Raw genomic sequence first — 13,322 nt, forward strand, 5'->3', positions numbered from 1 at the left:
GGACATGCATTCTTCTGGTGGATATTTTTGATTTGTTAAGTCACTTGACCTCTGTTTGATCACTTGGCAGAGACCAAATATATTCATGGAATGATGGCTCCTCTGCACAAATGATTTACAAGCTTCCTTCCTTTCTCTCACCACCCTTCTTGATACAAGAAAGAGTCACAGCACTTAAATAATACCAATTGCTTAGACCTAAAGTTTAAGTGTTCCAGTTAGTGAATGCACACAGCAATCATGTGAGAGTGCTATATAACCTGCAGATTTGAGACTTGTGAACTTTATCAAGTTAATATAGTTAATAATTCTTACTTTTTTTTTCTTTTTGTGAGATTGAGACGGGTTATCTTTCAATCCAGCTTAGTAAAATCAATCATTCATGAACTGCCTTTTGCCTCTGCTGATTCTTCACACAACAGCTGACCCTTTCAATTGCCTCCAGTATTTTCTTTTGCAAATGTTTCTCCAGCTGTTACCCTGATTTACTTACTTTTTAATGGTTTGTTCTCATCTCAGACTTGAGACTTATTTCACCCCTTAGAAACCTGACCTTCAATCTAAAGTGATGATCTTTCCACTCTCTCCAAAGCAAGCATTATTTAAAAACACAACATACCTTAAGTGTATGGCCAGACAAATCCTTTTCTCAAGTTCACATTCCTGTTTTCAGGACCTTATTTTATTTATCCTGACAAAAATAGTTAAAATTAGGTAGAATATGTACGCATCCATAATATCAAGGTTGAAAGTTTTTTCCTAAAGATCTTTCCTAAAGATCCTGGGAGTAAAAAAGGCTTTTCCTAAGGAAAATGTAACTAAACATTGCCATTCTTTCTGTACAAGATGAATATTCTGAAAGTATTTTGCTCCATTTCTTACCTACTCCAGATTTTTTCAGCATTCTTCAAGCAGGTCTAGAAAGTCAAGATACTTGCCTGAGATTATTTTTGTTGTAGCAGTCAAAAAAGGACACCTAAGACTCAAAAAAAAAAAATCAATAAAGAAAATTATTTAGTTTCTCCTTACCTGCGTTGAGACAGTGTTCTAGTAAGCTAGAAAACTTTCTAATAATAGTCTTTCTGTTTCTTATGTCTCTGTGGTCTCCAGAAGCACTTAGACTTGGCCTATAGATGAGAATTACAAAGGTGTATCACCTTTATCCATTTGTCTTTACTAAGTGGATCATTACCCTAAGATCCAAAAGTAACACTAATCAAGCTCTGTTATGTCCTCCAAAAGAGAACCCTTCAGATACTTTGCAGTCTCCCATAGTTTTTGTTCTTAACCTAATGCCACCATCTCCCAGGCTGATGGCAAACCCGCCCAGAAGACAGCAAAACCTAACAGTATTTCAAGTGTTTGAGTCTTGTGATGACTTCCCACCAAATAGTTTTAATTTTTATTTTTTTATTTTTAACTCCTGAAGCACCAGTGAACTGATGCATCCAAAAATACTGAATTGCACTGACATATTTTCCTAACTGGATAGAGTATGAACTCTTCTCGTGTTTTGACTCTTCCCCTACAAACTAATCTGTCAGTAGGATCCAGAGAAGGAGAATTCAGGAAACATTTCACATCCTGAAGGGGAAGACAGTTCGAGCATAGTCTGAAGATGTTGGCTGTTTCCATGCTGGCTTTCAGTGTCTGCTGCAGTGTGTGAAATCATCCAGATAGCAGGATAAGAAAGCAGACTCTGAAGCAGTATTTGGAATGGATGTAAGTGGGGAAAGACTGCATGTGGTAAGGCCACCTGAAAGAGACCTGAACCAGCTGAAACACAAGATGGCAAAAGCCCAAGTAAGAGTTTCTGGGAAGTAGAATACAAAAAACTATTTCATAGAAGCATTTTGTGGAAAGAATTTTCCAGACATAGGCATGACATTTTGATGTATGTAAGACATACATGATTTGCAGGTCAAAGATAATGTTCAAGTTGGGGCTTTACATATGAGTAGAACACTGTCATCCATGCTAATAGAGCAGGAAGCCTTCAAGAACGGTTTAAACACCAAAGTCCTTAAAAATACAAGACTAAACAAATCCCTGGTATTTCTGCTGGTCCCAGCCTGGGTTATATCAGTTTTGACGTTCAGGATGGCTTCCTCAAGTGAGCTCAGACATCCATTAGTCCTTAGGTATCCCAAGTGTTACTTCACAGAAACAGCACTTGTTGGCTCTACATCTAATAATACAGATGTTAGCTAGTAGAGTCTGAAGACGAGTGCTACTCTGCAAAAGTGCAAGTTACTTGCTATTCAAAGCATGAGAGCTTCTATGGGACTAACTTATAGATCCAAATGGAAACGATTTTTGCTCTGGGCTGCTCAGTGTGACCTTCAACCCACTGGAGAAATCTATTCCTCCTATCCTGGCTTATTTATTCTTTGTGAAGCATTCATGACTTCAAGTTACAGTTAAGATTAGTTTAGCTGCCTGTCATTTTTCTGTTCAAGGTCGGATTATTTCCTTGCATCCAACAGCGTGAAGCTTCTTGAAAAGGTGCATTCCCCTCCTCTTCCTCCAGGAAAATTACATGAAACTTATGGTCTGGGATACAGCAGTCCATCCCTTGTGACTCCTTTCTAGTATGTTCACTGTACCTTCTCATTGTGAAAGTATCTGTTACATCTTTTAAAAGAACAAGCAAGATTCAGATACAATATAATTCAGACAAGTACAGATATTGTATCACTGATAGCATAACTCTTTACCAGAAGTGGGATCAGACTTCAGTTTGCATTGGTTTGGCTGCACCATCCTGTCTTTGCAACATCTATTTCTGGAAAGTTAAACTCTGCAAGCTTGTAGTCCTGAGGGCATTCTACTGCCTGAACAGGACAACACTTCCACAAGACATTGAGACTTCTTGTAGCGTTTGAGTCCAGATTCTTGTGACCCATAGACTCTTAAATGAATATAGAATATCCTTAAGGTCTGCTATAAAGTAAGTAAATTAGCACCATATAGCTTGATTAGTGCCTATTCTGTAGCAGTGCAAAGGAACCACTTTGTCAGGCGTTGTGAGTGTGCATATATTGAAAGTTTGCAGGACACCACATGGATTTCAGTGTCTGCCTTTCAGCTCTGCACACCTAATGTGATGCACAGTTCAATGAAGCAATATACCGGCTAGTACCCACATGAAACTTCCAGCAGAGACACCCTCTAGCCAGTCACTCGTAATTGTTGCAGACAAAATCTGTAAGCAATTTTACATAGCAAGATGGTAGAGTTAGGAAAGGACAATTTGGCCACATAGATTCTTGATGCTTCTGCATTGATGTGAAATACTAGCTTGGAGGTTCTCTCTGTTAGCCAAGAGACTTTGCCACTGAGGCAGTTTCTGTCACGCGCCATGTGCAGAATCTATTGGGATCCATGTAAAACCCAACTGGAAAACCCTGGGACTTTGGGAAAGCAGATGGCCTGGTGCTTTCTTAGTCACTTTTTCTTCCTACTTCATCTACACTTAGGCTTTTGAAGGTCTGAAAATCTTCATGTTTCGTCTTCACTAACTGTGTCAAAACTCTAACCTGTCTTTACTTAATCTTTTTCTTAGCTCCTGGTGCCCACAGCTTGTTGCCATGTATTCCATCTCTCTCTTCCAGGCTGTTACTGCAGTTGTTTCCTCTTGATCTGACCAGCTCATCCATTCTCTTACACTAGGCACTACTGTTCAGCCTTTAGGTCTAAGATCCTATTTCTTGTTCAGAGCTCTTTCTGTCCTCACCCGTTCTTTTTGACACCCTGCATCCAGCCTTCACTCAAAGAATCACAGAATGGGGCCGTAAATCACAGAATTGGAAGGGGCCTTAAAGCTCATCTAATTCCAAGCCCCCTGCCAGAGGCAGGGATGCTTTCCACTAGACCAGGTTGTTCAAAGTCCCTTCCAACCTGGCCTTGAACACCTACACAGCTTCTCTGGGAAACACGTTCCAATGTCTCACACCCCTCATAGTGAAGATTTTTTTCCTAGTATCTAAAATAAATCTACCCTCTTGCTACTTAAAGCCATTCCCCTTGTCCTGTCACTACCTGCCCTTGCAAGCTGTGTCCTCCTTGAAAGCAGCTTTCTTCTAAGTTCCCTTTAGGTATTTAGGTATCATGACTGCTTCTGGAGAAGATAAAATATTTAGGGATTTGGGGCAGGCAGTACTATCTATTTTCACCTGGTTGTAATGTAATCAACTTCCAAAGCACAGCTGCACAATTGAACAAACTATTATAGCTTTGAGGTTCTATAAGTAGACTTTTACTGTGCCTTGATGCTGCGGGTACATGTTTTGCAGGACTCGGTGTTTCAACTAAAAGTGCATCTGGGGAAGGGTCTTTCTTTATTTCTGTGCATTCTGAACTTTGCAAAGGGGCTATGCAGGCTGGCATGGAAGTGTTGCTGTACTCTTGCTGGTGTGCTAACTTTGAAAGATACCACTTTTTTTCCTCTAGGGCCGATGGGAGAGTCAGCAAGATGTATCCCAAGGTGCCACAAATTCCAGTAGAGGCATTAGTCCATCTCGTACCTCTCTGCCAGGCTCTAGGCAGCAAAATCACTCTCCTGATCCAGGTAAGGGCTTTCCTAAAAATAAAATCAAATTAGCACAGCTCCTGAATTTCAGATAAAGCTGAGCTGCTTTCAGAGAGGCAGAGAAATTTCCTGAGCAATGTCTGTGCAGTTACCTTTCTGTGAACATTTAGCAGTTGTGGCTAAGCTACTCAGACTCCAGGCAACTCTAACTGGCCTTTCCTTTAAATCTGACACTAGTTCTGCTAAGAATTAAATACCATATGTTTAAAGTGGTCTGAAAATGCAGTCTTTATCTCCATAGTTCATTTTCTAAAGCCAAAACCTAGCTGCTCTCAGAATATGCTGTCTGTTACATGAGTAAAGCAGCAGAGACAATAAGGCTACAAAGGTTTTGGGAAATAAGCAGCACTGGAATTGTATGGCTATTTTGCAGCTGTTTTACTTAATATATAACTGAGAGCACAGAGATAGATAGTAGTGATGTTTTGCATGTCTTCCTAGGTTTTCTCAAGGTGAAGTAGTTTAGGAAAATGGCAGTATGAGTAAGGAGACTTGAATGCCCCTAACATTTTTTCTTTTTCTTAACTTGGAACTTGTCATCTTTTACTTCTAGTAAGTTTTGTAATTGTTGTTAAAAATGTGTGTTGTATGGACATCCTCTTTCAATTTTGCTTCTTGATTTGTGGGTTTTGTTTGTTGGGTTTTTTGTTTGGGTTTGTTTGGGTTTTTTTCCCTGCTTCTGCAGCTTATAAAGCATTTTATGTTTCCATTTGCAAACAACAAGCTTTTCATGCCATGTGATGGAAAACAAAAGATATATGCTGGGGCCACAGATTACGACCTACCCTGTTCAAGGGAGGAGCAAGCACTCAATGCTTTTGCTTGGCTAATGCTTTGACCACTGGCAGATGTCATCTTAGACTAAAAAGATAACAGTTCTGTAATTTGTTTGGGGGGTGGCGAGTGGGGTTGGTTTGGGTTTTGTTGTTTGGGTTTTTTTCTTTTCCTTTCTCCAAATCATAGCTGTTCTCATTTTTCAATTTTTCCAACAGGTATTGGTAGCCTTGCTGCTTCCTACCTGAATCCTGTAAAGTCCTTTGTGCCTCAGATGCCAAAGCTGCTGAAGTCTCTCTTTCCTGTTAGAGATGACAAAAAGGGCAGGCAGACCTCTCCCCTTGCACAGCAGGTAAAAACTGAAATCAAATAGGCTATGTTGTTGCAATGCAAACCAAAGTTTTGGTTATACTAAAGCCTTGTGAGGTGTTTCTGCTCTTCACTGTCCAGAGATAGTAGAGCTGTTTAAACCTATTGATATACTCAGCCCACTTGGCTTTCTAGAAGTGCCAGGTATGCTACCAGCATGATTTATGGCAATACTACTTGCAGCATCAGTATCATTTAAATTCATGAAGTAAAATTCATTAAGTGCACTTAGTGTTGTTTGAGTATGGCCAAGTGGAAAAGGTAATTCGGTTTTTGTTATTTCATATGCCATTCCCTCCCATCCCTCACCCCAGCTCATGTCACCTTTTACTGTCTTCTGCTCTGTGCTTTGGCCAGTTGCTTTAATTCATTCTCTTACCTATTCCACACATCAGAGAAGCATTTGATTTTCTTTTTAGTTTTGGATGCTGTGCTGCAAAACTCCTCTTGCTCTAAATGTGGGTTCTGTGCTCTGAGGAGTAGCTGGTAGTCTGATATCTGGTAAGCTGGTAGTCTTCCTTTTTCTAGTCTGCATAGTCAAGCAAACTAGAAAAAACTACTGTCTTTTAAAGAAAACAGATGAAATAGACTAAAACTTTAATTTTTTGGAAGTAACTTACGACAGACATGACACAAAAATCAGGCAGATGTAAAATATTTTTAGTTAGACTGTGGTTTTAAAAGTAATAAAGTAATAAAGGTAATAAAGGGAGCAAATTTTACACCTGTACCTTAATCTAATTTATTTGCTTTACTTTTTCTTATTGTCTTCTGCTTACAACAGCCTTGGTGTTGAGACTAGAATCATATAAACTTACTCATCTATGAAACTTAGAGAATTAAAATTGAGAGTGGCTTTGTTTAAAGGTATTTGGGTATTGAAAGATGCAAATAGGTGCTCTTTACAATTGCAGTGAGAGCCTTTCACAACTTCTTGAATTCTTACTGAATCAATGAGAGCTGAGATTAGAAATGAGGCTTAATTTCCTGCCTGTAGTCTAACCACCTGTTACCACTCCTTCCTACTGTTCAAGATTATTTGTCTTTAAGTCAGTTTTTAAACAGCAAACATCTATTTAAAGATATTTAATTTATAGATTACTATAGGAGCTCAAGTAATCAGATCATGATCACAGCACCTTTTAAAAAGAGGGAAAATGCTATTTCTGCTTTGCTTTAAAAAATAAAGGCTAATATAGAAAGAGGAGTGTGTGATATTTTAATGCTTGGTAACATTACATTTTTCCATGACCACTGGATCTGTATAATAAAATGAAATTTAAAAATTATTTGTAACTTCAAGTTTTTTAATAGAACAAGTTCAGTTGTATTACAAATACACCTCACTGGTTTGAGAGGTTTATAGAGAGTCTTTGTAACCCTGTCAATGAGGAAACAGGGCTGCTTCACTCCTGCTAGCAATTTCAGCTTACAGAAGACAGAGGAAAATTGAAGGAACTGCTACAGAATTAGCTACAGCTTCTTCTGAGCAGCACAAAAATAAGTATGTGCTGTTGTAGCAAGACGAGCTTTAAGATCGTAAATATCATGTCTCATAATCTTTCTTGCTGTTTCTTTCTAATGGCCTGATCATGCAAATGTGGCCAGAAGAACTTAAATGGTGGTGGTAACGAATGGCTGTTGTACATGGTGGGTGATGGGGCTGCTATGGGGGTCACTGTTTGGCAATCAGCTATAACACCTTATCGCTAACGTGCCAGTGCCAGGCAGCAGGCTAGTAATTCTTGCACAACTGTAGTAAACTACACAACAGAGAGGACACAAAAAATAGTTCTGTATTTTCCGAGTCTCAGAAAATACAAAACAATGCATCTTAGTTCTGTGGAAAAATAAAACTTTGATACACAGTAGCAGAGGACATAAGTGAATGTGCAAGGTGAGAGTAGATGGTAAGCTGTGAAAAATGCAAGGGTGAAGTGAAGCTAAAAGTATTTTTTCGGCTGTAATTGCAAAGGAAACTGACCCCTAATTGGGAACTGATGGACTTCAATTGCTGTATACTTGGGAGAATGAAGTTCAAGAATAGAAATAACTAAAAGAATGCTTTACAAAGCAAATGGAAATTTCCATATTATTTTTTCCTGGCCAAACCCAAAAAAAGCAGATAAGTAAACCAGTTTTTTCAACACAAATACCGAAAAGCAAAGTGGATCAGTTTATTGCTGTCTTCTGATTCATCAGACAACTACAGTGAAAAAGAATTCCCAAAGTTCTTGTCAAGCTCCCTTTTCAAAGGGATCTTTGTGTATCTGTTACACTATTTGAGAGTGCTTAATTATCCGACTGAGAGAGGTGGGGTTGTTCAGCCAGATGTGTCCAAGTGTTTAGGACCAGGTTGGACAGGGTTTTGAGCAGTCTAGTCTAGTAGAAGGTGTCCCTGCCCATGGCAGGGGGGATAGAACAAGGTGAGCTTTAAAGTCACTTCTGACCCAAACCATCTTATGATTCTATGATCTAATGTCATTAAAACCTGTTCTGGAAAAATGCTGGTGAACCATCTCGAGCCAGATGGTTGGTCAGGCTGTTGTATTGAATTTTCAATGTGTTATAGTTAAATTATCGGGGTTAGATGGCTGTACATCTCTACAGAAAGCATCAGATTTGTTTTGTTACTCCTTGTAAGCAGGATTTACAGCTAAGTTGATTTTAGCAGCTTTGAGCATCGTTTCTGAGGGAGCAGTACTTTTCTCCAAGCTTATAACTGAAGTTTATTGTGACCAAGCAGCTCTGAGTGGATGTGTTACTGAATCTCTGTGTGAGTAAAAAGAAGCTGGAGTTCTGATCAGTTGTTCTGAAAACACCTTTTTGATTTAAGCAGTTTTTATTTCAGTCGGATGGTGTTGCTTAGGCTGACAACCTTAGAGCAAGGGAGGACATGCAAAAGTTATCTTAAAATGTGTTTCCCAGTCCTGTGTGTGTTTGTAGTCAGTGGTTGCCTGAGTTTCAAAAATGCAAAGACATTTCAGTCAAGGTGGTGGCAGCTAACAAAATTGCTGCCTTTGACCTTCTGATGCAAGTTTAGTAACTAATCTGGAGAATAATGAACCGCAATTAATGAAATCTGCTCTCGTATTCAAGTGTGTTTCTCAGACAGCACATAAAATAATTGAAAGAACTTCCTGCTCTCTAATTAGTTAGATTGAATTAATTTGGCATAATAGGATTCTTTATGTAACTAGCAGAATGGCTTCCGATGAAGCTGTTTATGTACCTAAAAGATTGGTTTCTGATGAAGCTGTTTATATACTTTTAAGTTAGAAAATGCCTATTTTCTCGCGTATCTGATGCCTTTAAATTAATTGCCAGTAGTCTGTAAATAAAAAAGCCAATTATTTAAACCTTTCAGGACTGCAGGAATTGCTTTTTATTTACCTAGTCCATTCTTTAAAAAGCTTAGTACTGCAGTGTGCAAGATCTAACTAACGCCTTGCCAACCCTTGTTGCTGGTGGGGAAAAGTTTAAAAATCTTGTGTAAAACATGCAGGTGGATGGAGAATCAGAGTTTCATCTATCTGTGCTTAATTATATTACGTACATGCTCTTGAAGCTTGTCTGTTTTATTAACATCCTGAGGCTTTCATAGTGTGCACCAAGCAGAATTACTGTTCTTTACCTTATGACCCTGCTGATCTCCAGGAACTGCCCATGTAATTACATTTAAGGGCATTGTTGGGTGCTGACATTAAAAATGTACACATTAAATTTCAGTTTCTGGGTTTTTTTGACATTGCTGTGGCTGAAGCAAATTCCTCTGACCAATTTCATAAGTAGATTTTGGTCACCTGCATACTTGAGGACCTTGTTGGGTGCTCAAATGTATTTTTGAACACATGGCTTGAATGAGAGATCTTGAGTCACAACTATCTTAAAAAAATATGTTCTCTGAATTTTCATGTACTAATGTAATTCATTTTGTTTGTGGTCTGAAAATGCAGACACGTGACTACAGAGAGGGCAGGTGTCAATTTTTTCTCCTTCACCTTCTGATGCAGATGTAGTAATTAATCTTAAAAAAATAATGAAATCAGCTAATGAAAAACTATCTAAATAGACAAATGCCTTTTTCTGCCAGTGCATTAAAAATAACAGCTTCATGGATGTGCATGGTGCATAGTGTATAATTGCTAGAACTGACATTCCTTAATCAAATGTAAATAATGTGGCCTCAGAGAACCGTCTTTAAAATCTTGAAGGCTTTTTTCGGTGTTTCAAATAAAGAATCGTTTTGATGCTGTAATCAGCATAGCTCAACAGATCCTCTGTGGCCAGCTGAGCTCCTGTGTGTCTGGCTCTTCTGACTGAGTTGCTAGTTTTTTTCATTTCTTTCCAAGTTCAGTTTTCACTATCATCGTCATACGAGTAGTTTTTAATTAGAATGAGTATGGAAAAATGGCTTTTAAAGTTCACAGAGCAAACCACTGAAGCTTCTTTAGGAACTAACTTGAAAATGGTTATAAATTACCCTCTTAATTTGCTGAGACCTAGGAATGAAATAATTTAGCTGGATAGAAAACTCTGGTTACTTTTGCATAAAGTATATTAGAAATGTGGAATTCAGAAGTGCTATTACAGGCTGAAATATGGAAGGTGGTATAAGAGGGTTTTGTTTGGGTTACGGTTTAAATGAAGAGTTTCTTTAGAGAAGTAAACAAACATCAAACATACAACTAACTTGTACAGGGTTTCAGATTTCCTTTTGGAATGCAGGAGACTTTATATTTGAATGATTAATTATGTTTTAATTATTTCAAAATTGAGGGCAGAGAGGAATATTTGGGTGGGGGATGGCTTTTTAAAATTGATTCATCTTTTTTTGACTCTATCCTAGGGGATTCAGAGTTCTTACTGCTTTGCTCTTGTGTAATGTTTATGTCTTATGAAAGTATTTTATCCTGGGTGCTGATTTAAACTGATTTAAATCTACATTTAATGAAGCAACTGTTGTGCCCTGCTGCTGTTTCCAGTAGCTGCTTTTAAATGATGATGTGAACATTATACTGTCAGTGTGACAGTCCTTGGGCTCAGTGATTCCTATCTGCAGATGGTAAAGCATAGACAAGAGCAGTGGAAGTTTTCTGGTAATGCCCTTTTAGGATTGCATCAGCTATAACCTTGGCTAGACCATTTCTGGAGCTTGGAGGATAATTCTGGTACGCGCTCACCCAGCCTGTTCTGTTATCTGCCACTGAACTTTCTGCATATTGGGTGTTAACACTGAAGAATTTTCATCCAGTGACATGAAATCAAAAGGCTTTGTATTGAAGTCATCAGTTGCTATTGTCAGAGGCATTTGACAAAATGTTTAATGACATAGAAATACCAAATGTGTTTTTCTGAGCTCACTGAAGATGTTGTCATTGTATATGCAATATATGGTATGAAAAAGAGTTCATTTAGGATTAATTTTAGTGCCTCTCTAAGTGGGGTGAGATTCACATTTGCTTTTCCTGTTCATGCTCACCAGTGTACCAGGTTGGTCTCCAGATTCCACTAATCACTAGTAACAACATGGCTTTTGGTCACCTTTGAGTATGTTCAAACTGACCTTTCATCTGACCAGAAAATACTTGCTCTCAGATATCCTTATAAACTCATTGCACAAAGTAGCAGCTCTCAGGAAGAAGACAATTTTTGTTCTACAATGATTCAAAGGTGCTTTAAAGTGAATTCCTTTCATGTTCTCTCTTAGTCTATATTTTGTCAGCTTGGTTGAAGATATTGTGTCAAAAATTATCACTGTAAAAGGATCATGTTTTGCCGGTGGGTAAATATGTATGTCTGGTTTAGCAGTTGCTATCTGCAAATGTTTAATAACAGAATTTGGCTCTCGATTCAGAAATACTTTTCATCCAGTAATGTCTTCATAGATACTCAAACACAGTATTTTTAGTATCCCACCTAAGTTACTTGACTGCGTTTCACAACACAGATTCAGTTTAGTACCCTTGCACCCCAGTGAGGGTGTTTCTGCCCATCTGTTTCTTGTCAACACAAACGTTGGGCAAGTGCCACTTCTTATAATTGTTTTTTTCTCCATGTTTTTCTAAACATTGCTTGGCAGAGTTATTGTAGTTCTGAGATTTGTCATCCTTTCAGGAGAAAAACTTGATGAGGCATGATTAAAGTGTAATGGTTTTCTTTCATTTGCTATTTGATACCAACCAGAGTTTTAGGTTTTGTGGATTTACAAGCTGTAAGACTGAAGGTTTCTGAGAGATAAAAACCCCAAACAAGCACTCTCCTCTGTTTATTTGTTATAAAGAGAGAAAAATAAATCAAAGGAACTGAGAAATATCTTTAAACATTTTTTCTTATTTCAATTCCAAGTGCTTATCTCTGGATAAAAAATAAACTAGACCTCAAAGTGCTTCTCAACCAAGGCATGTATACTGGGAGAAAATGGGGCAAAAAGCTCAAGTTGTGTTGTGGTGCCAGTGAGCACTGGAGCTGTTTTTAGCTCCTGATACAAGCTCTGCTTGAAAAGGCTATTTCACCTGCTCCAACATATCACAGATAGACATGTGGAAGCAACAAGGACAGTGTTTCCGTTATGCAGCCTTTCTGAGATGCCAAAATGGACCATGGAGATAGTTAAGTGGGATAATTTGAATTCAAGAGCCTTGGCTTCTCAATGAGGTTCAACTGCACCCCTGCAAAAGGTTTGAAGTGCTCTGTAAGTGCCTGCCTAGGGATTAGCCCTAATGTCTTGTTACCTTTTATTTTTAAAAGGTTATATTTAATAGCTCTCCCGGGATGGACCAACCCATGGTTCAAAGATGGTTGAAGAGGAGAGAATAAGTGTTCTGCCAAGTACTCTCTTCCCTTTAACACTGTGATAAGTGTCTATTAAACCTAAAATTTGCAGGGCGTTCTCACAAGAAGGTTAATCCCTCTCCTCTCTAGTCTTCGTTAAAGTAAAACACTTGGCTGTTGTGACAGTCAAGTTATCCTTGCGTATCAGAGTTAATGCTTAGGATGAGTCAGAGTACTCGCTCTCCTCATTGCTCTCAGCTATCTCTGGACCCAGTCACAAGTCACTACTACAGTTGTTTTCAGGTTAATACTTTTGTCTTAGAAGATTACCACTTCATTCCAAAGGAAGCTGAAGTTCTGGAGTATGAGGTGCCTGAAAACCACTGGATCACGAGCCCTAAAGCTGTATTTATGTTTAGGCTTCACTGATTTGTTCTGATTCAGGTCACCATCTGTTCCTGGAGCCCCAGCACATGTCCTAGTAAGGATCTTGAAACACTAATGCCTTGTGCACCCAAAATAGAGCCAGTTTGCTCTGAACCCCGCTTCAGTGGTGTGCTTTCAATCAGCAGGTTTAATGATAAGCAAACCCTACTCCACCACCTCCTGCTTTCTTTTATTGAACTGAGCTTTAACATCTTAAAATCATTTTGATCCACTGTGAACCTGTTGGGGTTTTTGTCTGTCTTTTGTCTTTTTATTTTTTACCTTGAACAACCATGTTTTCAATTAGTGCCTGGCAATCTCTGTATAAATCATAGCTGTTCTTTTCTTCCATGTTTACTTCTTTTGGGGACAGGGTTAGTCACATTCC

At 38.5% G+C, this 13,322-nt stretch overlaps 1 protein-coding gene across 1 annotated transcript in view; it reads left to right on the plus strand.

Moving 5' to 3' along the window:
* The window catches only part of KIF13B (kinesin family member 13B), a 132,776-nt gene that overhangs the window by 111,662 nt on the left and 7,792 nt on the right, over positions 1 to 13,322 (plus strand). Inside the window, exons 36-37 of the mRNA XM_080616190.1 lie at positions 4,453 to 4,570; positions 5,584 to 5,717. Of these exons, the coding sequence (XP_080472316.1) occupies positions 4,453 to 4,570; positions 5,584 to 5,717 (252 nt within the window). The remainder of the gene's footprint in view (positions 1 to 4,452; positions 4,571 to 5,583; positions 5,718 to 13,322) is intronic.

The sequence above is a fragment of the Psittacula echo genome, assembly GCF_963264785.1.
Source record: "Psittacula echo genome assembly, chromosome: 4".
NCBI lineage: Eukaryota > Metazoa > Chordata > Aves > Psittaciformes > Psittacidae > Psittacula > Psittacula echo.